Consider the following 24,333-nt stretch of genomic DNA (forward strand, 5'->3'; position numbering starts at 1 on the left):
ACCTGGAAGCCAACCGCAGTCCCAGGCAGCTCTGGGACAAGTGGGGCCACTTGAGGGTATCAAGCATGCACCAGCCACTCTGGGGGTTGTCACGTTTTGCACCAGCAGGAACTCCTGGGTGCTTCCCAAGGGCAGAAGGCCTTGCCCACGGAGGTGGCCGGGCACCCAAACAGGAGGGGGTGCATGAGAGAGAGACGGAGAGACAGAAGGCAGAGCCGGCCCGGCTTTTGCGCTCCCTTCCCGCCAGGGCTACTCGAAAGCTCGGGGCATCCCCCGCCGGCTCAGGCGCCGGTCCCGGAGACTTCTCTGCCGGTCCCTCGCTTGGCCCTAGTCCGCCTGTCCCGGCTGCAGGGAGGCGGGGAGCCTCGCGAGGGCGGCTCTCCCGCGAGGGCTGCGTGACCCGGCTGCCTGGCAACCGAGCGGCGGCGGCGACATGGCGACCAAGGCAGCGGCAGCAGCGGCAGCGGCGGCAGCGCTGGAGCGAGAGCGGGGGAGCGGCCAATCAGTGCTGCCGGTACGAGCCCCGCTTCCTGGGCAGCCTCCGGGCCGGGGGACGGCATCCCGGGTCTCGGGCGCTTGGAAGCAGCCGGGCAGAGCCGCGCTCTCTTCGCCCGGGGCGGTCCCGGCCGGTCTCTCGCCAAAGCCCCGGGCTGGGATTGGGGGCGGCTGGCGGGGTCGCCGTTTGGTCCCCGAGGGGAGTTTGGGTTGCTCCCCGTGACTCGATGCTCTGTCCCCCGCCAAGGTCCTGCCGACAGAGGCGCTTCTCACGCAACTCTCTCCAAGGGCGAGGAGGAGGAGGAGGAGGAGGAGGAAGGGCTGCATTTTCCACTTGGGGCTGAGGGCAGAAGAAAAGTCCTGGAAAGCAAAGAAGCAGCAGCTGAGGAAGGGATCCCGCTCTGGTTGGACTCCAGCAGCCTTGAAGAAAGCCTGGGTGGCAACCAGAGGCTCCTGCGAGGCTGGCATTGGGGCTGTGCCCTAGAAAGGCACACCCCCACCTCGCCCCCTCTCACTTCATGTATTCTGTGGCATCTTTGAGGACATCCAGTCTTCCTCTGGCTACCCTGGGCTTTGGCCCCATGGCCTTGGCCAATTGGGTGGCCCACAGATTTGGGTGAGAGAGGATGGATGGATGGATGGATGGATGGATGGATGGATGGATGGATGATAGATGGATGGATGGATAGGGGTGCGTGGGTGGGTGGATAGATAGATAGATGATAGATAGATAGATGATAGATAGATAGATAGATGATAGATGATAGATAGATAGATAGATAGATAGATAGATAGATAGATAGATAGATAATGATGATAGATAGATAGATAGATAGATAGATAGATAGATAGATAGATAGATGATGATAGATAGATAGATAGATAGATAGATGATAGACAGATAAATAGATGATAGATAGATAGATGATAGGTAGAAAGATGATAGATAGATGATAGATGATAGATAGATAGATAGATAGATAGATAGATAGACTGACAGATAGATAGATGATAGATAGAAAGATGATAGATAGATAGATGATAGATAGTTAGATAGATAGATAGATAGATAGATAGATAGATAGATGATAGATAGATAGATAGATAGATGATAGATAGATGATAGATAGATAGATGATAGATAGATGATAGATAGAGGATGGATAGATAGAGGATAGAAAGAAAGAAAGATGATACATAGATAGAGGATGGATGGATGGATGGATGGATGGATGATGGATGGATAGATAGATGATAGACGGATGGATGGATGGATGGATGGATAGATAGAGGATGGATGATAGATAGATGATAGATGATGGATGGATAGATAGAGGATAGAAAGAAAGAAAGAAAAAGATGATAGAGGATAGATGGATGGATGGATGGATAGATGATAGATGGATGGATGGATGGATGGATGGATGGATGGATGGATAGATAGATAGATAGATAGATAGATAGATAGATGATGGATGGATGGATGGATGGATGGATAGATGGATAGTGGGTGGGTGGATAAATAGATGATAGAAAGATAGATAGATGATAGATAGATAGATAGATAGATAGATAGATAGATAGATAGATAGATAGAGGATAGATGGATGGATAGATAGATTATGTATGTATGTATGTATGTATGTATGTATGTATGTATAGATGATAGATGATAGATAGATAGATAGATAGATAGATAGATAGATAGATAGATGATAGATAGATAGAGGATAGATGGATGGATAGATAGATAGATAGATTATGTATGTATGTATGTATGTATGTATGTATGTATGTATAGATAGATAGATAGATAGATAGATAGATAGATAGATAGATAGATAGATACCTGCTGCAAAACCACATGCCTGTTTTTGATTCTGATATGTTGAGAGGCATGGATAGAATTTTCCTAAAAGTTACCCAAATAATACCAAAACTACAAGAACAGAACGCTTGCCTTTTTGTAATTGGGGGCCTTTTTGTGATTTTTCACGTACCCTTTCCATCCCCACTTACTGATTGCAGGAGGTGCAACTGCAGTTGCCAAAGGTCTGGCCGAGGCCCGCAGGGTGTGTTTTAAATGTGCTCAAGGGCCAGTGGTGACCTAACAAAAATAAGAATTTCTGCTTTGCTGTATTGAATTGTCTTTTTTTTTAAATCATTTGCAAGTGCAAAGCCAATTATTCTTTTCTTATCGGTCTGTTCCTGCTCCTGTTGTAAATCAGCTAAATTGGTGCTGACAGTTGCCATTGTTTTTCTTTATGGACTAATTTTTTAAAAAAAAAATCCTTGCGATTGAATGTGCTGCTTGTATGGATGCTATTGTGCTGTAATTTATTGTTTTGCTGTAGGATGAAGACAAAATTAATAAAGATGATGAAGCGATGGCTTGGAGATTTCTGTCGCTTGCTGAGGTCAGCATTATGTTGGAACAAGACGTCGCAGGAGTTGAGAAGTAGGTTTGATGGGGCATTGACAGATCTTGCCCTTGCCATCATCTGTCCCGAGAGCAGCCAGCTGGCTTGCAGACAGAGTGTGTCTGTGTGTGAGGGGAACCCCATGGCTTGGGCTCTTGTGATGTATGTGTTCTTCCCTTTTAAAGAGAGGGCGAGTTTTCTGGGTGGCCACAGTGTCATTCTTCACTCCTGATCCAGGGACAAATTCATATTCCTCAGCATGCCACAGATGGTGGCCCTCCCCATGCAGATTTAGTTTCAGACATTGACTCTGCCAAGATGTGGTATTAAAATATTTCCAAAAATTTCAGGTTCCTGTTTGTATGAAAATCCATGTGGGGAAATCTGGTCCTCCAGAAGCAGTTTAAACTTACCGTATTTTTAGAGTATAAGATGCACCTTTTTCCCCTCTAAAAGAGGGTGAAAATTTGGGTGCGTCTTATACACTGAATGTAGCCCCACCCACCCACCGGCCCCCACCCTTTGGCCTCTGCCTCCCAGTAATTTACCTCCTTGCAGCAAATGGGAAAATGGGGCTTGCGGAGGCTGCAATAGGCTATAGCAATCCCTGCAGCCTGAAACAGCTGATTATCGGGAGGCCCCATGCTGAAATTGAAAATGAAATTTGCTGTTTGCTCCACAAGGCAAATTGCTGGGAGCCAGAAGCAGATTTTTTTTTCTTCTAATCAGGCTATTTGCTACAAGGAGGTAAGTCAATAACTATAAATGTCTATAGAATGTTCAAATTATTAGACTTAATTTTTTGCTTTATTATTATTCTAGACAGCTTAACAAAATGGAGAAGCTTTTTAAAATAAATGCTTGATCTGAAGAGGCCCAGTGCCTTTATATCTTCTTTTAAGTAGCAGAGCATAACTATACTTCCAGAAAGCACATCAATTTTAACAGCATCTGTACAAGTATAGTCTGAAATGTAACACTACAAACAGTGTATATTGTCTGTACTGTTTTCTGTTTGTTGCAAAGAGGCAAATTACTGGGAGGCAGATATTTTTCCCTTGTTTTCCTCCCCAAAAGCTAGGTGCATCTTATAGTTCGGGGTGTCTTATACTCCAAAAAATACAGTAAATGGTTCAGTTTCGGGCACTGGTTTTGGTCCAAGGTTGGAAGGACCCATCCGATTCCCGCTCATTCCTGGGTTTGCAAAATTTGCCCCCTTGAAAGTAAATTGGCACAGTTACACAGACACAGGTGTGCTTTTGTGCTTTTCTTTATATATAAAGGGAGACTAGTATAGATCTCTTTCAAGCTATTTAGCTCTCATCAGCTAGCCATACCCTTACTGGGATTCGAACCTGGGCTGTATTACACATTAGGCAGATGTATTAGCCACTAAGCCACAGGCTCTCGTCCTTATCAGCTGAGCCAGGGAAATAGGTATATATTTAGGCATACCAGGGGTTGTAACATACATACATACATACATACATACATACATACATACATACATACATACATACACACACACACACACACATATATAATTTTCAAAACAAACACAACACAAAGAATAACACAAAGAATCCTCCTTCTTTACATACTGTAGAAAATGTATCAGTTGGTTACAAAAGACTTTCATGCATCTCTTCCACAGTCATCAACCATAATTCATATTAACTCAAGTATTTTAACTCAGATATTTATACATGTTACCATCATCATACCTCCATTTTCATTTGGCCATAATTGTTTAAACATCCTTCATCATAAAATATACCAAGATTTAATACATAACCACATACTGGCATTTCATTTACTATTTCTAAAATCCTCCAATAACACTGAATCCTTATGTCCTATTCTAGCTAAACATCCATAATATTTAGTAACAAAATTTTCTAATCCTCCTTTCCAAATCACTGTTTACAATTTACATCCAGTTTCCTTATGTTGTACCCATACATATACATACGTTGTTATCATTATCCCTCCTTTATTTGACTGTATCCTTTATCATAATATTTTCCCCCTAATAATCAAAACTTAACTAAAATTAACTTAGTTCTTGATTGTCATCTAACCAACCTATCACCATCACCCCCCCCCCATCTAAGACTAATGACTGGACTATTCTGTTTTGCTGCAACCATGCTTTTTAAATTTTTACTGGATTATGACATCTTCAGCATAGACCCTAAGCCCCGACGACGAACTCTTTTAACACTCTATGTATTTAAGGTCAGACCTGATCCTACTGCGAGAGTCCCCCCTCTCGCAGGTGTGGCCCTCCGCCCTTTCGAGGGCCCACCTTGATGACGGATTTATTAATCCCGAGAGGTGGAGGAAGCGGAGACTTAGGGGTTTTTTAGTTAGTTGTTTTTTAAAAATTTGTAGGGGTGGGGGTTCAGGGGTTGTGGGGCGGGTGGGTCAGATCAGGAGCGATGTGAGAGCCGGGCCTCCAGGTGTGGTCGCGAGCAGAAGGAGCAGAAGGGAGGAGGAGGGGGAGGATATCATTCCTATACAGGGCTCTTTAATTCCAACGGTCACAGGGAGGGGCAGATACGAGGACAGATTAAGAACTGACAGTCGGTTGGGAGACCGTGGTTGCTGGTTACACCCGGTCGCTTGTACCAACCCCCGCGTTCTAGGTGGTCAAGAGTTACAGACCCAGGGCCTGAGGCTGTTGTTATGCAATGCGAGGTCCGTTGTTAACAAGGCCCCCCTCATCCACAATCTAATTTTAGAGGGGGAGCCGGACCTCGCGGGAATAACGGAGACCTGGTTGGGCCACGAGGGAGGTCTTCCCCTCGTGGAAATGTGCCCACCAGGCTACCGAGCATTTCACCAGCCCCGGGCCCAGGGAAGGGGCGGTGGGGTGGCAGCAATTATTCGGGAGGACTTAGAGCCGAGGGAGTCTACTGTGCCACAGACGTCCGGATGTGAATCCCTTGTTGTGAAATGGGGCCCTGGGAGACAGTTGGGCCTGCTGATAGTATACCTGGCTCCTCGCTATACATCAGCGGCCCTGCCCGAACTCCTCGAGCTGATCGCATCGGTGGCGGTTGAGACCCCCAAACTTTTAGCGATGGGGGATTTTAACCTGCCATCGATGGGAGAAGCATCAGAGGGGGTTCGGGAGTTCATGGCTTCCATGACAGCCATGGACCTGACTCAAATGATTCAGGGCCCGACACATGAGGGAGGACACACTCTGGACCTTGTTTTTGTCTCTGGCCAGTGGCTGAGTGATCTGGGAGGAGGGGACTTAACCATCACTCCCCTGTCATGGTCAGATCACTCACTCCTTCGTCTTGACTTCCCTGGTGCTACCTCCCGCTGCGGGGAGGTGGAACCGGAAAGTACCAGATGGTTCCGTCCCAGGCGCTTGATGGAACCTGATAGGTTCCAGACGGAGCTTGGGCCACCTCCTGTAACCTTGACCCGCCCCCGGGTAGAGGACCTGGTGGTCGCGTGGAATAATGCGACTACCGGGGCCTTGAACCGGGTGGCGCCTTTGCGGCCTCTCCGGCGGCAACGATCCACCCTGGCCCCTTGGTTTACCGAGGAGCTAAGGGTGATGAAATGCCGCAAGAGACGTCTAGAGAGTCGTTGGAGATCCTCTCGCTCCGAATTTGATCGAACACAGGCACGAGCCCATTTAAGGACGTACCTTGTGGCACTGAGAGTGGCCAAACGCCAATATTGTGCCACTCTCATTGCATCCGCGGAGAACCGCCCTGCCGCCCTGTTTCGGGTGTCCCGCTCCCTCTTGTTTCAGAGGCCGCGGGAGGCCCCTCTACAGGGCAGGGCAGAGGAATTTGGTAAATATCTGCAGGATAAAATCGCTCAAATCCGGAGGGATTGGGTCCCTGTCAGTGGTCCAATGGAGACGTCCATGGCGAGTCTTGAGGAATCGATCTGGGAGGAGTTTGACTTGGTTGCCATCGAGGATTTGGACAGAATGCGTGGACGACTGCAACCCACCACATGTTTATTGGACCCGTGCCCCTCCTGGCTTGTACTGGCATCCTGGGAGGTTACACGAGACTGGCTCCTGGGCCTAGTGAATGCTTCGCTGAGCGAGGGGTCTCTCCCGGCCGCCTTGAAAGAGGCGGTGGTGAGACCCTTGCTCAAGAAGCCTTCCCTGGACCCTTTGGAGCTGGCCAATTATCGTCCTGTCTCCAACCTTCCCTTTTTGGCGAAGGTTGTAGAGAGTGTGGTGGCCTACCAGTTTCCACGACATCTGGAGGAAAATGATTATCTAGACCCGCGCCAGTCCGGCTTCCGCCCCGGTCACAGCACGGAGACGGCCTTGGTCGCGTTGGTGGATGATCTCTGGAGGGCCAGAGATAGAGGTTGTTCCTCTATCCTGGTCCTATTAGACCTCTCGGCGGCTTTTGATACCATCGACCATGGTATCCTGCTGCGCCGGCTGGAGGGGTTGGGGGTCCGGGGCACCGTTTTGCGGTGGTTCGGCTCCTACCTTTCCGGCCGGACGCAGCGTGTGTTGGCAGGAGAAGAGAGGTCGACCCTACGCCCCCTTACTTGTGGGGTACCACAGGGGTCGGTCCTCTCGCCAGTCCTGTTCAACACATATATGAAGCCGCTGGGTGAGATCATCCGTGGTTTCGGGGTGGGATACCATCTGTACGCTGATGATACTCAGCTGTACTTTTCCACCCTGAACCACCCCAACGAGGCCATCGAAGTGATGTCCCGGTGTGTGGAAGCCGTACGGATCTGGATGGATGACAACCAACTCAAGCTCAACCCCTCCAAGACGGAGTGGCTGTGGGTACCGGCTCCCCGGTTCAGCCAATTAATTCCATCATTGGCCATCGGGGGCATTCAACTTGCCCCTGTGGAGCGGGCGTACAATTTGGGCGTCCTCCTGGATGCCCGGCTGTCCATGGATGACCATGTTACAGCCGTGGCAAGGGGGGCGTTCCACCAGGTTCGCCTGGTGCGCCAATTGCGCCCCCTACTGGACCGGGACGCCTTACGCACAGTCACTCATGCGCTGGTGACGTCTCGCTTGGACTACTGTAACGCTCTCTACATGGGGCTTCCCTTGAAATGCACCTGGAGGCTACAGTTGGTCCAGAACGCAGCCGCGCGGGAAATTATGGGGAGTACTAGGTACTCCCATGTGACACCATTCCTGCGCGAGCTGCACTGGCTTCCTGTCGTCTATCGGGTGCGTTTCAAGGTTTTGATAACAATCTTTAAAGCGCTCCATGGCTCAGGACCTAGTTACTTGCGGGATCGTATTCTGCCCCATACATCCCTGCGACCAATCCGCTCGCACAGAGAGGGCCTCCTCCAGGTGCCGTCCACTAGACAGTGTCGGGGGGCGGCGCCTAGGAGTAGAGCCTTCTCTGTGGCGGGCCCAGCCCTATGGAATGACCTCCCTCCGGATATTAGGAATACCTCTGACCTCCGCTCCTTTCGTATTAAGCTTAAGACCCACCTATTCCAAGTAGCTGGCCTGGCTCAACTTTGATCTAACTATATCGCTCCTGACGGGTTTTTATTTGGGTATTTTAATTATATTTAATTATTTAGGGGTTTTTAAATACTGTATTCTAATTGTTTTTTATTCATTAGCCGACCTCCTCCTTGTGCATGTCTCGGTATATGTCTCTGTTATATGTTTGTCTTGTTTACATATTTATTTCATATGTTTTGTTGTACGCCGCCCCGAGTCCTTCGGGAGAGGGTGCGGCTAAGAAATAAATATTTATTATTATTATTATTATTATTATTATTATTATTATTATTATTATTATTATTAACCTTTATATATAACCAAAAAATTTCTAATCTTCCTTTCATAGGTACCATTCAATATTCACATCTAATTATTACTTATCATAGCAATTCATATGTATACATTATTATCATTATCAATTATTTATTTAACTATATCTATTGTCACTAAATTTCACTAAGTTTAACTAGTTTTAGATTATACACTTTCATCTATCAACCTGTATCTTTCCAATAGCAAAACAATCTCATGTCTTCTGCCATTTGTGGTATCAGTCCTCTAATCATCTCCTTAATCAAATTTGTATGGACTCCTCTTTGCAACTCATTGCTTATTAAGTTTCTCATGCAATTTCGATGCCCTTCTTCTGTTTCCTTGATCAGCTTATCTTTGTCAGTGGTGTTATCAATGATGTTGCTAATAAAATTTCTCTTTTTAAATCCATAAATTATTTTGTTTTTTCTTCTTCTGTATCTTGCCATCTGGGGTAGAGTTCCCCTCCATTTACTTCCTCTTTCCGTATTCCATTCTTTCCATTTCCAGACACAAACCAATCACCATAGATATCAGCGGACTTGATTTCTTTATGATCATTTTTTTCTTTGGTTTTTAGGACTTTAACCTCCACTTTTTCCACTTGATAAACATCTCCAACGTCTTCATCATATTTTACTGTTAGATGCTCTAGATTTTCCAACTTCTTCTCCATCCTCTCAAATGTGTTTGATAATTTCTGACTTTCTAACAATATCTTTTGCAAACTTAAAGTTTCTTTCTGCTGTTGAAATTGTGCCATTATCACCAGCTGACAAACACTGCTGCTCTGGCTTGGAAGGTTTTTACAAGATTAAGCATAAATTCACAATAAGGTCTTATTTTCACTTTTCTCTGGTTAGAGTTATACTTCAAAGGAACATCTGTATGCTTTTCTTCTTATCACTCTCAGTGATAACAGTGAGACCTTGAAGTGCCAAGCCAGAATAATCGGTGAGGAAAGTAAAAGTGTTTTGTTTCCAATACACAAACCTCCAGCCCCCGAGTAGCAGTGTTGTCTCTCCTTCTGTTGTTACAGTTGTCTTTGTTTCCTTTTGTATCTTTTTTATATTCCAAGTTTCAATTCTTGAATGAAATAGAGAAGAAAAAGGGAAAAACACTCGCAGTAACGAAGGAGAATTTTAGTCCATAGGTTGCAAAAAATAATAATAATAAAAAGATAGAAGAAGAAAACTTAATCCATTCATTTTAAAAGGCTTGCATAAATTCCATCCATGAAAATAGCATTTAAAAAGTAAGATAACACACTGTCCAAAACCATTCAAAGCTTAATTCCGCCGCTTATTTCTTCTGTTCTCAAATTTAAATTAACTTTTAGGTTTTTTGTAGGCAGTCTCTTTTAAAAGGGTAAAAATTCCCCACCAGCTGAAAACACTTTCTCTTTCCATATCCTTCCGTTTTGGAGCCACCCCAACTTCATCAGGCTAGGGGCTGTGCTTTTGTCGCCAGCTAGAAGAACTTCTCCTGGATGGATCAGGGACTTTGCGATGTCCCTGGGATCAGCAGGACGTATTCTTCCTGTTCACCATCTCTGCAGGACGGTTTAGGTCCGTTTGGACCACCCAGCGGCAAAAGTGTCGGCGATCTCAGAGCATTGAGATTGCACGCTGTCTCGTCACGACGTTGGCTCCTTCTCTCTTTTGTGCTTTTCTGATGTTCTGATTTTTCAACTACAGGAGTTTGGAAGATTTTTTGAATCTGAAGCATCGGCTGACATCTCTGAAAGAAGCTGCGCTACTGGATTATTATGTCTCTGGATTCTGGTGGGCCAAAGGATTAGAGTTTTCATCTCTGCAGATTGGGGGGTTCCTGAGTCTCCTCAATTTGCTGCTGGATAATCTGGAGAGTAAGTTCAGCTGCATCTTACAAATGTACCCGGCCTCCATTGGATTCCTGTATATAAGAATATTAGGGGCAGAGTTATTTGTGCCCCCAAAATTGTGATTTTACCCTGAATTCACTGGCTGCTCTTATTGAAAGGACAATGTTTATTTATTCCTGGTATTTGTATCCGTGGTAGAATTCAAATTTTTTTTTACTACCGGTTCTGTGGGCATGGCGTGGTTTGGTGGGCATGGCAGGGGAAAGATACTGTAAAATCCCCATTTCCTCCCGATCAGCTGGGACTCGGAAGGCAGATATTAGATGGAGGTGGAGCCAGTCAGACGTCGTATTTACCGGTTCTCCGAACTACTCAAAATTTCCACTACCGGTTCTCCAGAACTGGTCAGAACCTGCTGAATACCACCTCTGATATGTATACTATTTTCTATGCCAAGACATTTCAAAGCTGTTTATGGCAACAAACTCTAGCAATAGATTGTGGCTCTTGGGCACTGTGTGACTTTTCCCTGTAATGGGTGGGTGTGGCGGAAGTTCCCACCCCCTCCCCTTTTTGTATTTGTAACAATGGGAGTTGTCTACAACCACACTAAATAAATCATAGGCCCTGTCCTCAAAGCCTACCTCCTCAGTGAGGAAAAGAGTAGGAGAGAGAGAAAGAGCGGAAAGAGGAGAGAGGAGAAGGAGAGAGGAAGGGGAAGTAGAGAAGAGAGGGACGGCAGAGGGGAGAAAAGAGGTAGGGTGGAAGAGAGAGGGAGAGGAGGTAGTGTCATGGTGGAACAGGGTATAATGTGTATGGAAAGCAGAAGAGCAAATGAGAGTTATTGTGGGTAGATGGTGAGAAGAATTGATATAATATTGGATAATACATAACAGTGTTTGTTAAAATGTAATGGTATACTTGTGGATATTTAAAATAAAAATTAAAAAAACTTTGATTTTAAAAAGCCCACTTTCTCCAGTGCCCCCACCCCCCGAAAATGAGGAGTTTAAATAGGAGCCTTTGGAGTCCTCAGAAGTTGCTTGTATCTGTGCCAAATAATGGCTTAGCACAGTGGTGAAATTCAATTTTTTTACTACTGGTTCTGTGAGCGTGGCTTAGTGGGCGTGGTGTGGCTTGGTGGGCATGGCAAGGGAAGGATATTGCAAAATCCCCATTCCCATCCCACTCTGGGGCCAGCCAGAGGTGGCATTTGCCGGTTCTCCAAACTACTCAAAATTTCCGCTACAGGTTCTCCAGAACCTGTCAGAACCTGCTGGATTTCACCCCTGGCTTAACTTCTCAACCTGGCCACAAATATGGTTTGATAAGGTGGCATTCCAGCACATGGACCCAATTAACATGGATTTGCAAACCACAGTTGGTGCTGGCCTTTGGTTTTGTACCTTGCATTACCTTGCCACAAAAATGCCAGAAGAAGAGAGACGGATCCAACCAGGTTTCTGCTGAGATATTTCACAGCTTCAAACAGACACAGGTTCTTATGTAAGTTCAGCCCATAGAAACATGCAGCTTCTGAAGCTATGGAGGGTCCTCCCGGGACCCCCCTCCCCTGCCCAGGAGAGCAATACCTACCCATCCTCAAGCGCTCTGTTTGCACTCATGCTTTGCAAATGCCAGGTGTGTTGATTTCTCTCCTGGGATTCAAGCAAAAACAAAGCCAGAATTGCATGACAAAGGTGGCTTGGCATCGCTTTACAGTGAAAACCAATGTTTCTCCTGGAAGAGACAGTTGTCTGGCCTATGAAGAAATTTGTGTCAAGGGACTTTGGCACTTGAACTGAAAACTCTCTAGCATTTTAGGGTTTATCTGGAGTGTTTATCTCTTGCAGAAAAGCCCATCTGGAACTATGGGTGGAAAAATCAAAATCACTCTGGTTCATGTTTTCCAAAAAAAAAAGGTTTATATTACGGTCTATATTAGCTACATTTTAAAAGTGACATTTGTATAACTTTGTTAACATATGGATCTCAGCCTTATCTGTAATGTAATGGAAAGTGTCAGAGCATCTGCAACAGAGCAAGAAGGGAAAGGGTGTTGTGGCTGTATCGTGTTTCATCTTCCAATTTATCTGACAAAGCAGGAGGGATTAAAACATCTTTCAATGGATGCTGAACGCTTAAGATTAAAAAAAAAATCACTGTGTGCCCATTAGAGTAAAGAACTTGGAGCATCTCTGGTTGTGCACATCTGCTTTATATCCTGAGAATTTACTTTAAAATTGATTTACTAAAACACCATATTACATCGCCATTGTATATATCCATTTAAACCGAATGAACAAATCCCAGCAATTAAAGTTTGGCTTCTCAACTCTTGGCTGAAGTCAGGCTGCTGTGTTAGATCTAACATCTCCTGGCCTACTTGGCGATGGGCCAGGGCAGGGCAGGCCCCATCGCCCCGCAGAAGACAACTGGTCTTTCCAATGGGCAAGAGAAAAGAGCCCCTTTCAGGCCCTTTGCCACCAAAGCCTTCCCAACTGACCCTCCACTGAGCCACCACAGGAGATTGACTATCATGAGAACATTTGGCATCCAGAGCGTCTCACCTATGGAGATACCGAGGGCTGAGAAGTTCTGTGAAACCTGGAAGGAGGTCCAGTCAAAGATTAAATTTCCTTGGTGCAGACTCGTCCACATCATAGAACCTTAGGGTTGGAAGCAGGGGTGAAATCCAGCAGGTTATGACAGGTTCTGGAGAACCGGTAGCGGAAATTTTGAGCAGTTTGGAGAACTGGCAAATGACACCTCTGGCTGGCCCCAGAATGAGGAGGGAATGGGGATTTTGCAGTATCCTTCCCCTGCCACGCCCACCAAGCCACGCCCACAGAACCGGTAGTAAAAAATATTGAATTTCACCACTGCTCTCCAGTCTGCTGAAAATAGCCCTCCTCTGGTCCCAGTTTTGCCAAGGTCTGCTCCTTCTTTTCCCAGGGGCTGATCCCCCGCTTGGAGCCTCAGTCAGGGAAAACACAAACATGGGGGTAACCATAGGGATGTCCCAGAATGCTTGGGAGCATTTCCCTGATAAACCCTACCCTCCTCTGTCACTTAGTGTTTGTGTTATGTGCGCAAAGGCTTTTCTTCAATGTACAGGTTAGTTTTTACATGATCCAGAGTATGGAAGCCAATGCCTGTGCGGAGGCTTTTCATCTGAGTGGGTTTTTGCTGGAGTCAGAAGAACCTTCGTGTATCGCAGCCACATTGAGCCACAGGTGCTCACTCTTCCTCCCTTTGCATTGCAGCCTATCACATGACCCTGGAAGAGAACATCCAGGAACTCGCGAGCACCATGGCTGGCATCGGGCTGAGCAATTCAGAGATTAGCGGCGGGTTTGAGTTCTTCACTGTAGATCAAGCCAAAGCCATAATCAATTATGTGAAGAGCAGGTAGGCCTTCCTCATCCTTCAGCACTGCTAGGGGTAGGTGGCCATTCAGTGCTTGTTGGGCATTGTGAAGTTGGTGAGGGTCTCATTCTTTCATGAATGAGTCAGGTTTGGGTTTTGACTGTTGGTGGAACTTTGAACCCCCAGTAATTACACTAACCCCCTAAAAATTGATTGTCAGTTGCTAAGTTGATGGCACGAATTCTCGTAATATGAAACTAGATAACCTTCACTGGGTAACGGATTAATTAGTCAATTAATCATAGGGTTTTAATCAATTGAATAAGTGATTAAGTGTTCATATGTCTTACCCTAACATTTCTCATGCAAACATAATCCCTTCTGGAAAGATACTTTGAGGGAGCACATTTGGGTTTATACAGCAAAACCAGGGTTTTTAACGTTGGCCTAGAGAAGGAAGGAGCCCCTTTTGATTCTCCTCTTCCTCGAGGGGGGAGGAGGGATCATCTAGATCAGGGGTGTCAAACTCAATATTGTTGAGAGTGGCATCAGGGTTGTGTTTGACCATGGGGGCCAGGTGGTCATGGCTCAACATCACTTGTGTCAGGGGTGCCTGTGGTAGCCCGAGCACTCTGCTAGCGAGAATGAGCTCCCAAGCTCTGTTTTCAGCTGCAATGGCTTCCTGCAACCCTCAGCCAATGAAAATGGAGCTCAGGAGGGCTGTGTCAGCGAGAATGGTGCAGGTGTGGCCATCCCAAGCTCCGTTTTCATTGGCTGAGGGTTGCAGGAGGCCATTGCAGCAGAAAACGGAGCTCAGGAGCCCGTTTTTGTTGGCAGAGGCACCATGGGCTGGTCCTTTGCTGTTTCCAGGGTGGACCCATGGGCGGATCTAAGCACTTTGCGGGCCGGATCCAGCCCGCGGGCCTTGAGTTTGACACTGAGCTAGATGGTCTGAGTTGGATGCTTCCTGGAAGACCCCAACAGAAGTGAAGACCCTTCCCTGCTCTTTGCCTTTGAGACATGGAAATGTTTATTGGTTTTGAAACAGTAGAAGAAGCCTGGACTGTGGAATTTCCAACCCATTTTCAGAGCAGAAGTCAATTTCAGAACATGAAATAAAGAAGGATCTGCTTCCCAACCTCTGGGAGCTTTGAAAATGCAGAGGACATTTCAGCTCACCTGGGCTCTTCTGCTCTTAGCGCAGGTCTTTGCTAGAAGAAATAGCCAGATTCCTTGAGAGGGAGATCTCTTGATCTTCTTCCAGTGATGGAGTTTGCGGTCGTCCCTCCCCACAAGAATATTCACAATTTCTTCCTCCCCTTAGTTTTGGTGGAGATTTTTTATTTACTTTTTTTTTCAAGGAGAAAAAGAGCGAAATGCCTAGTTTCCAGGGCAGGTGCTAGGTAACTGTCCCTCTACCCTCCACCCACCCACCCCCACCCCCATTTAGCTGCACCAACCTCAGTCTCTTTGATGAGATTTTCTTCCAGTAAACAGTCCAATGAGGAATGTCCATCTGCATTAATTGCTTTCGGATGCTTACATGGCTGTTTATATGAAAAGGCCTGCCTTGTTTGGTTCACATCTGTCAAACGTCTCTCCCTCAATAGCAGCCAGAATGCATGTCGAGTGCATTCCATGTCTGACATAAAATAAGAATCTGTTCAGGCCAGGAGAAGCCCACATGTTGCCCAAGCTACCTTACTTCTTAGCTGGGTGATGACCTTGGCTTCAGAGGGGAGAAGGGCAGTCATCAGTTGGCAGACACATTCTCTATCACCACCACCCCGGGCAGATCCCAAGGCCATCCTGATGGGATCAAGCCAGATCCACAACGGCCAGCAAAACCTGACTGACAAAGAAATATTAGAATGTGCAGAAATGAACAGATTAACATTAGCAATTAAGGAGAAAGAGCAAACTGAATATTATATGATTTGGGAAGTATTTTACCAATGGTTGGAGGGGAAAAAGGGAGTTTAGAAATGAGAGCTAAAACATAAATAGACAATACACTTAGATAGAGATATAAATAAGATGAAAACTGTGGGCATGTGTATGATGAGAATAATGATGTTTAATGTTGATATGATATCATTACTAGAAGATATTAAGAAGAAAAATGGAGAGTTTTATAAGGTTTAAATGCTCAATATATTATAATACTAAACTTAGGAAAAGAATGCTAATATGAATGTGAAAGATGTGATAAAAGATGAACGATGTGGCCCAGAGATGTTTGTACCCAAACAACACACTGCATAAGGAAAGATGGAATATTTATTTTTGTAATTAAAAAATAATAAAACTCTTTAAAAAAAACCTGACTGACAAAGAAAGTCCAAGTTACTTTGCAAATGGCCCTGCTCCTTGTTCTCACAGTTTCTCACTGCAATGCATTTATTCTCCTTCCTTCCCTCCAAGGGGATGGGGCAACTTGCTTTCCATCTTTACAACAGCTTTGTGAAGCAGATGAGAAATCACAGCTCTACAATTTTGATGCAAATGTAGTTCTGCATTTAGTGGGAATTATTACCTTACTGCAGGATTGTATAACAGTGAACGAATTGGAGTACTTCAAGACATGGGGAAGATTTTATGATTGGCTAGAGAAAGGAAGCTAGAAAAGAAAGTAAGGAGAAGATACAGAACCCTGGCGCTGCGATGCACTGTTAAGTGGAAAAGGGGAGGGGGAAGAAGGGGAAAACAGAAAATAAAATATTAAATATACGAATATATATTCAAGAACGAGATATAAAGGGGGGGGGGACATAGTTAGGATAGATTAGCAAAGGTAAGAGAATAAGAAATGATACCAAATTATATTTGGGTTTGTGGAAATACCATCCCAAGAAAACATAAACAGAGATTTGAAAGAGACAACTATAACAACATAAAAAGAAAAGGAAAGAGGAGGAGAGAATGAGAAGAAGAGGAAGGAAAGAAGGAAGGAAGGAAGGAAGGAAGGAAGGAAGGAAGGAAGGAAGGGGTAAGGAGAGGAGGATGGAAGGGAGAGAAAGAAAAGGAGAAAGGGTAGGAAGGGGAAGAGGATGAGCAGGAGTAGGGGAGAGGTAAGGGAAGAAGGAAGGGGAAGGAAGGAAGAAAAGGGAGGGAGGGAGGGAGAAAAGAAAGACAAATAAGGTGGTATTGCAACAGGCGGAAAGGATGGTAAATAAAGCAACCCAAACTGTATATTATAACCTATTAAATGAAATAACAAATGTATAAGAATGACAAATGTAAAGAAGAATAACAATTGTGTGAATTTATACTTAAAATGGTACGTAAGAGAATAAAAAAAGAAAAAAAAAGAAAAAAAACAGTGAATGAGAGAGAAAAAACAGTTTTGGGGTTGTGAAACTCAGCCAGGGCTTTAGGGTCTTAGGCTGTGTGGTTAAAGAACCCCTTTTTAGAAGCAACATGAACCCTGCATGCCCCTAAAAAAGATTTGTCCACTTCCTTGTCTTTCAGTTTATTCCAACATTATACCCTGTACGAATATCTTTTCCACAGTCCCAGGGAAGAGCTTGTGACTGGAGATGAGGTAAGTAATTCATAGGACTGGAAATGATTAAGCGGGATGTTTTAATGCATATTCTCTGGCATCTGTTTTCTATAGCTCAAAGCAACTTTATGTCAAAAATGCTTAGGGGTTAAAAACATAGAAGAGCGGATAAAAGAATAAAAGGGAATATAGTAATGCCTGTCTCCTTTGGAATTCGAAGTTAACAACAATAAATGGTGCCATTGTTGCTTTGGCTGCTGGCTGTAGTGTTAAGAATGTATTTGCTGACAGTATTTGTGAGAGCAACACACACACACACACACACACACACACACAATGTCGCTAGGTCTTGTTACTGTACCTGAGGAGGAATGGGGCTAAGCAGTGCCCTTTGCATTGACTGGGGGGCCCCAACCCAAGGGGCAAGGAAGGGGGTGCTCAGAGCAATGGGTTGTGCATTGCTGGGGTGGTGGGGAGGGGGAGACATACTGATGGCCATACCAAAGAGCCTTTCCCCTAGAAGGGAGCTTCCTGCTGAGGACTTCCTAGCTTGAAGGGTCGTTGGTGCTTTCTGAGCTTGGTTGGAGGTTTTTTGCAGACGTTTCACTACCCAACTAGATACCCTCATGAGAGCTTCCCCGCAAGGAGAATGCAGCAGGCGTTTTGCATATCATTGCTGAATTTCTGCTTCTCTCCAACCATCTTCTCTTTACTGAGTTTTTAATGTAGGATCTGATGTTTTATTTTGATCTTTGTAGGAAATCTGTTGTATGCATTAGCTCAGTGGATTCTTCACTTGGGCTGGGATTCTAACCATAATACGGGTCTTATTTCTGTGCAATTGTGCACATAAATGTCCTGATTGCTTATTTGTACCCTATGACTATCATTAAGTGTTGTACCTTATGATTCGTGATGAATGTATCTTGTCTTTTTATGTACACTGAGAGCATCTGCATCAAAGACAAATTCCTTGTGTGTTCAATCACACTTGGCCAATAAAGAACTCTATTCTATTAATTAATGCTGAATTACAATGATATAACAGAAATGTTTTTAACTCAGCTGTGTGTAACTTTGCAATCAGGGATCAACTGATTCAATTTGTTTATCATCTTTATGGGGTTGCAGTTTATGTATTTGGGGAGCTGAAATAGAATTCACAAATTCAGCAGAACTGAATACAGCAACATGTCAGACACAGGAATGACTCTCTCCCCCTTGCTTAGTCAATAGCTGCATAGAAGCTTTCATGATTATCAGCCATGTTGGCAGGCAGAGGGGGTCCTAATTCATTTTAGTGATGATGTATTTTTGTCTGCCATTTTTAGAGCGGGGGGGGGGCACTTAGAAATGTGATTTTGAGGGTAATGCGGTCCCACAGTTCTTTGAGGAAAGGTTTGGACCGATTCTTGCTTTGAAACAAGTCTTAATAACATGGCCTGGTTGGCAAATGTAGTTTTATCCCTCTGGGCTTCCATCAGCAGGATGGAATAATTGTGTTTTATGACCCAGCTGACTGGATGTGTGTTCGGTGACCCAGCTGCGAGACCCCTGGTCCAGCCCCTGCCAGAGGAATTTATGGGCCTCGCAAAGCTTGCCAGAGCGTTATATACTCTGGGTTGGATATGGTGTAGATTATGATCTTGTGCTGTCTCACTCTCTGGCGCTCTCTCTCTCTCTCCCTCTCTCTCTTTCTCCCTCCCTCCCTCCCTCTCTCTCTCTCTCTCTCTGTATCTCTCGTTTCTCTCTCTCTGTCTCCCCCTCTCTATTTCTCTCTCTCTCTCTCTCTCTCTCTCTCTCTCTCTCTCTCTCTCTCTCTCTCTCTCTCTGTCGGTCTGTCTCTCCCTCCCTCTCTCTCCCTCTCTCCCTCCCTCTCTCTCTTTCTCTCTCTCCCCTCCCTGCCTGTCTGTCTGTCTGTCTCTATCTCTCTGTCTCTCCCCATAACACACACATATGTACACGCACACACATACACACACATATTATTAAATGTGCTCTGCCATAAAATTTATTGTCATCCAATATCGTCTGTTGGAATTCAGTTTGTAAAACAGAAACTATTTACATTAACTTAATCCTCTCCTCTGTGTTCATATACTTGGGCTGCTTCCAAATTGGGCTTCATTTCCTTTGGACAGAGCGACTCATTTGTGATGTAGGGAAGAAGGGGGCTTTCCCTCCTCTCTTCCTGGCAGCATTGAGGGGGCAGAATTGTTAAAGGAAAAGCTCATTTTAAAATTATGGAATTTGGTTTTCATGTGAGAATTTTGCTGCTGGTATCAGCACCACCACCACCAAATGTTCCTTTCCTTCCTTTATGCCTCATGCACAATTTTAATTCAGTTTTTCAAATGTCTGTTACTAGAGTTGCATTTTGCTGAATTAAATAATCTCATTCTTAGAGCCAATTTTTAGAGTTCTTTTTGGTTTTCTTTCTTTTTCCTCTTTAGAGAAACATGATAATATTGGTAACATAACCTACAAACAGAAATATAATTGTTGAATTCTTTTTTCCAATGTCTTACGAATGCTAATTCAAGCAATATGGTTTCAATTAGCAGTGTTAAAAGTTCACCTATAGTTTAACATGAAAGAAAAATGAAATAAGAGAGAAACATGCTTGGGATTTTGCTCCTTAGGCAAAACATCTCCAGAAAACTTGACAGGATTGCTCAAAAGCCCTTTTCTTGAACCCTCTGTTGAAAAAAGAATTATTCAGATGTTAATAAACAGTCAAACTAGTTGTTAAATTTCTGAGCAGCTTGTTGAACTGGTTGTTGGAAGAAATCATTAGGGCAGAGAACCGGTTGTTAAGTTATTTGAATCCCACCGCTGCCTCAGAGTCTTGTGAACACTTGGCTGGAAGAGGAACTGAATCAGTCATGATTAGAGGGCAGCTGAAGGAGATATCAAGAATCTGGTCGAGTTGTTCTGACCCCTGAGTCCCCAAAAATGCTCTTCTTCCTGAAGATGAAATACAATGTAATAACACGTATTTCCCAGTTACTTAATGGTGCCCCTGAGTAGTAATGGAATCAGTCTGGCATCCTCTAACACAGTGGTTCTCAACCTCCCCAATGTACAGTTCCTCATGTTGTGGTGACCCCCAGCCATAAAATTATTTTCGTTGCTATTTCGTAACTGTAATTTTCTACTGTTATGAATCGTAATGTAAATACCTGATACGCAGGATGTATTTTCATTATTAAAAATTGAACATAATTAAAGCATAGTGATTAATCACAAAAACAATATGTAATTCTATATTGTGAAATGGTTTGCTAATGAAAATAATATATATTATAATAATATATAATATAATATAATAATATATAATATATAATACAATACAATGATAATATAATATAATACAATACAATACAATACAATGATATAATATAATATGATATAATATAATATGATATGATATGATATGATATAATATAATAATACAATACAATACAATACAATACAATACAATACAATACAATACAATATAATAACCTCTAACCTTGTTATAAAAAGTCAGTGAAACATTTCAGTGGGTAACAAAATAAAAATAAAACAGAGAAGAAAGACAGTAAAAAAAATGGGGCAAAGAGAAATACAGTACTAGGTTGGATATCCCCTCCTATTTTTCATCTTGTCCTACTGGTTCTTTATGATTCATCAAGTGTTGTTTGTAACTAATGATTGTAACTGTTATTATGACTTATGACCTATTACTTGCTGTTTATATGTACACTGTGATTTGGTGCACTGGAGACAAATTCCTTGTGTGTCTTATCATACTTCACCAATAAACATTTCTATTTCATTCTATTCCTATTTCATTCTATTCTATTCCTATTTCATTCCCATTCCCATTCCATCTTCCTGTTCCATTCCATTCTATTCTAAGCATGGAAGCTTAAAACTAAAAAGATGTAGTGCTTTATTTTTTTTCAAAGCGGCTGCTCAAGATGGTTTGTGATGGCTACCCTCGGCCCCTAAACTCCTGGAATCCTCTCGCTCTCAAGTTTTCCAACCACACATTCATTCATAGATATTGCGGGAAGGAAACGAAGGCGCGTCTCCTTGTGAATGGACGTAAGTTTTTACAGAAAAGGGAAAACCCGAACATCTGGAGCCAGCTGCTGCAGAGCGCCCGCGTGAACTTCCAAGTCTCCAAGGAGAAGGAGGCTGCGGACTGAATGGACATCGTCGCCATCCTTTCCGCCTTAGTTCTCGGCTCCTTCTTCCCGGCGTCCTCTCCCCTTTTCGCTGGGAGACTGAGCCCAGCCCAGCCATCTCTCAGGGCACTGCCTCGCACCCATCCGATCCGCCCACTGGTGCGTCTTGTGTCACAATTGGCTGGGCGCCGGCTGTCCTTGTGCCACCACTCCTGTCACGTAGACCCTCCCTTTTGCAAGGCAGCGCCCCGCCGCCACTCCCCTGGCTCCAAACACTGGCACGCAGGTGTCTCGGTTCCTAAGATCATTGAAAATATGTGTTTTCCTATGGTCTTAGGCGACCCCTGTGAAAGGGTCGTTCGACCCCCAAAGGGGTCGCGACCCACAGGTTGAGAACCGCTGCTCACAGATTAACAGAGTTGGAGGGGACCTTGCAGGTCATCTAGTCCAACCCCCCGCCCAAGCAGGAAACCCTACACCTGCCTCTACCTAGGATCGAACTCCTGATTGTGAGGCGAGAGCTCCACCTGAAGAAACTCTCTGATTGGCTACCTGGCCCAGTCTCTGAAATGAAGCGAAATAAGACAAAGAATTAAAACAGGGAAAACTCTGCATCACAGCAGAAATCAAAATAAGGAAGGCAAAATGGGGGCACCAATCTTGGCATCTCTGAGAGAAGCTAGTCAGTATTAGGGCAACTTGAATCTCGGCTCCAATCACAGAAGAAGGAGAAGTTGGACTCTTCTGAGGTGGTTTCAAGAGCCAGTTGACAGAGTGGCCGAATTAACAAGAGGAGCCTGGAAGGAAAAAACTGCTTCTGGTATTATGGGGAAATGAAACTGCTGACCGTTAAGAGCGTCCAGCCAAGAAAATCCAGTGCAGTTCATAAATATCATTGCTGTCCAACTGCCTAAGTGATGTCCCTGTGCATAGGTAGCCCTGGACAGATCACACTGAAATCAGACTGACCATTTGCTCTGCAAGCAACGATAGAGAGCCTCTATTCCAGGGGTGTCAAATTCAAGGCCCGGGGGGCTGGATCCGGCCTGGGGAGTACTTAGATCTGGGCCATGGGGCTGCCATGGAAACAGTAGACTGGCCCACAATGCTTTTGCCAGTGAAAACAGCATCCTGAGCTCCGTTTCCGGTTGCCACAGCTTCCTGCAACCCTCTGCCAGTGAAAAAGGAGCTTGCTTATTCAAAAGGGTTCAGGAGGCCGTGGCAGCCAGAAATGGATCTCAGGAGCCTGTTTTCGCTGGCAGAGGGCTCGGACCACCACAGGCGCCACCAACAGGAGTGACATCAAGCTGGCCATGCCCACCCTGGCCATACCCACTCCGGCCCCCCGAGGTCAAACACAACCCTGATGCGGCCTTCCGTGAAATCGAGTTTGACACCCCTGCTCCATTCAGTCAAGCAGTAGAAGACCAAAGGCTGCCCTTTGGCTCAGATCACCAACACCCCATGGTAAAAATATACCAAAACAAAGAAAAGGAAATTGCTCGATCAGCAAGGTCTGGCCTTTACAGAATTCACAATGATAATGCGGAGGTGAAAAGTGGATTGACCGGGTTGGATCCTCGGAGAATTGTGGGCTGCAACGTCACAACATCACATTGAACCAGAGGAAGCAAAGAGAAGCGTTGCCAGATGCGGAGGGGTAAAAGGCACCAAGGGAAAGGCAAAATTCCAGAGTAAACACTGATTCCCCAGAACTAGAAGGGAGCAGAAGTCCCCCGTAAATAAGTCACACAAAGAAACAGAGGCGAACAATCCAATGGGAAGGACAAGAGGGGGAACAATGAAATAATCTACCACATTCATAGGCTTCTGAGCACAACAAAATACCTACACATTTTTGATCACTGATCTAGAACCAGATGTTCTGGAAAATGTACGTCCCTAGGAAATATTGCTGAAAAAGTAACAGCTGTACTAGTTACTGGTGCATTAAAAGAGGTAAATGAAGTTGATAATCCAGTACTTATAAACAGTGGCTAACAGACTGCAAGAGATCAATTTGTATTGATTGGCTTATAAGCATCAATGGGCCTTGCTAAAGGAGGCTACAGCTGCAACTGTTGCTCCTTATCAGACCTGCTAGAGCCATGATGGCGAACCTATGCCATGTGTGCCACAGGTGGCACACGAAGCCATATTTGCCAGCATGCAAGCCATCAAGCTACAGTGCACATGTGCACACTGGCCAGCTGATTTTCGGCCTTCTGGAAGGCCTGGAGGGGCCGTTTTCGCCCTCCCCAGGCTTCAGGAAAGCCTCCTGAGCCTGGGGGGATGAAAACTCCCCCCCCATGCACGGGGAGGGGTCGTGCATGCACATGTGGGAGGTTCTGCACGCATGCGTGGGGGGGTCACACTTGCATTTGCAGGTGGGTGGGGGCACATTGCAATGTGGGTATGGGTGTGCACGCTGTCATGCATACATGTACAATTTTGGCACGCCTTTACAAAAAGGTTTGCCACCACTGCTAGAAGGGTGGGATTCTGCAGTGCAGGCATGGCCAGTCCATGGATGGAGAACATGCCAGATGGGAGAATGGGAGAGACAAGAGTGCTTCCCAAAAACAACTGGTTCTCCTTTATTGATTAAAAAAGACCTTTGGCTGCAAGACGCTGTGCATCCCTCTTAAAAGCAGGCCACTCATCTCCCTCTTAAAGAATTTGTGTGATGACCAGGAAGGAAGCGTTTACACAGAAAACACAGA

General features: G+C 44.9%; 1 protein-coding gene across 1 annotated transcript in view; it reads left to right on the top strand.

Annotated features, from left to right (window-relative positions):
• Window positions 1-425: 425 nt before the first annotated feature.
• The window catches only part of CABCOCO1 (ciliary associated calcium binding coiled-coil 1), a 45,899-nt gene continuing 21,991 nt past the window's right edge, over window positions 426-24,333 (top strand). The window contains exons 1-5 of the mRNA XM_081954110.1: window positions 426-514; window positions 2,850-2,953; window positions 10,416-10,585; window positions 13,828-13,972; window positions 17,402-17,474. Of these exons, the coding sequence (XP_081810236.1) occupies window positions 434-514; window positions 2,850-2,953; window positions 10,416-10,585; window positions 13,828-13,972; window positions 17,402-17,474 (573 nt within the window). The 5' untranslated portion in view covers window positions 426-433. The remainder of the gene's footprint in view (window positions 515-2,849; window positions 2,954-10,415; window positions 10,586-13,827; window positions 13,973-17,401; window positions 17,475-24,333) is intronic.

The sequence above is a fragment of the Natrix helvetica genome, assembly GCF_964273705.1.
Source record: "Natrix helvetica genome assembly, chromosome: 5".
NCBI classification, from domain to species: domain Eukaryota; kingdom Metazoa; phylum Chordata; class Lepidosauria; order Squamata; family Natricidae; genus Natrix; species Natrix helvetica.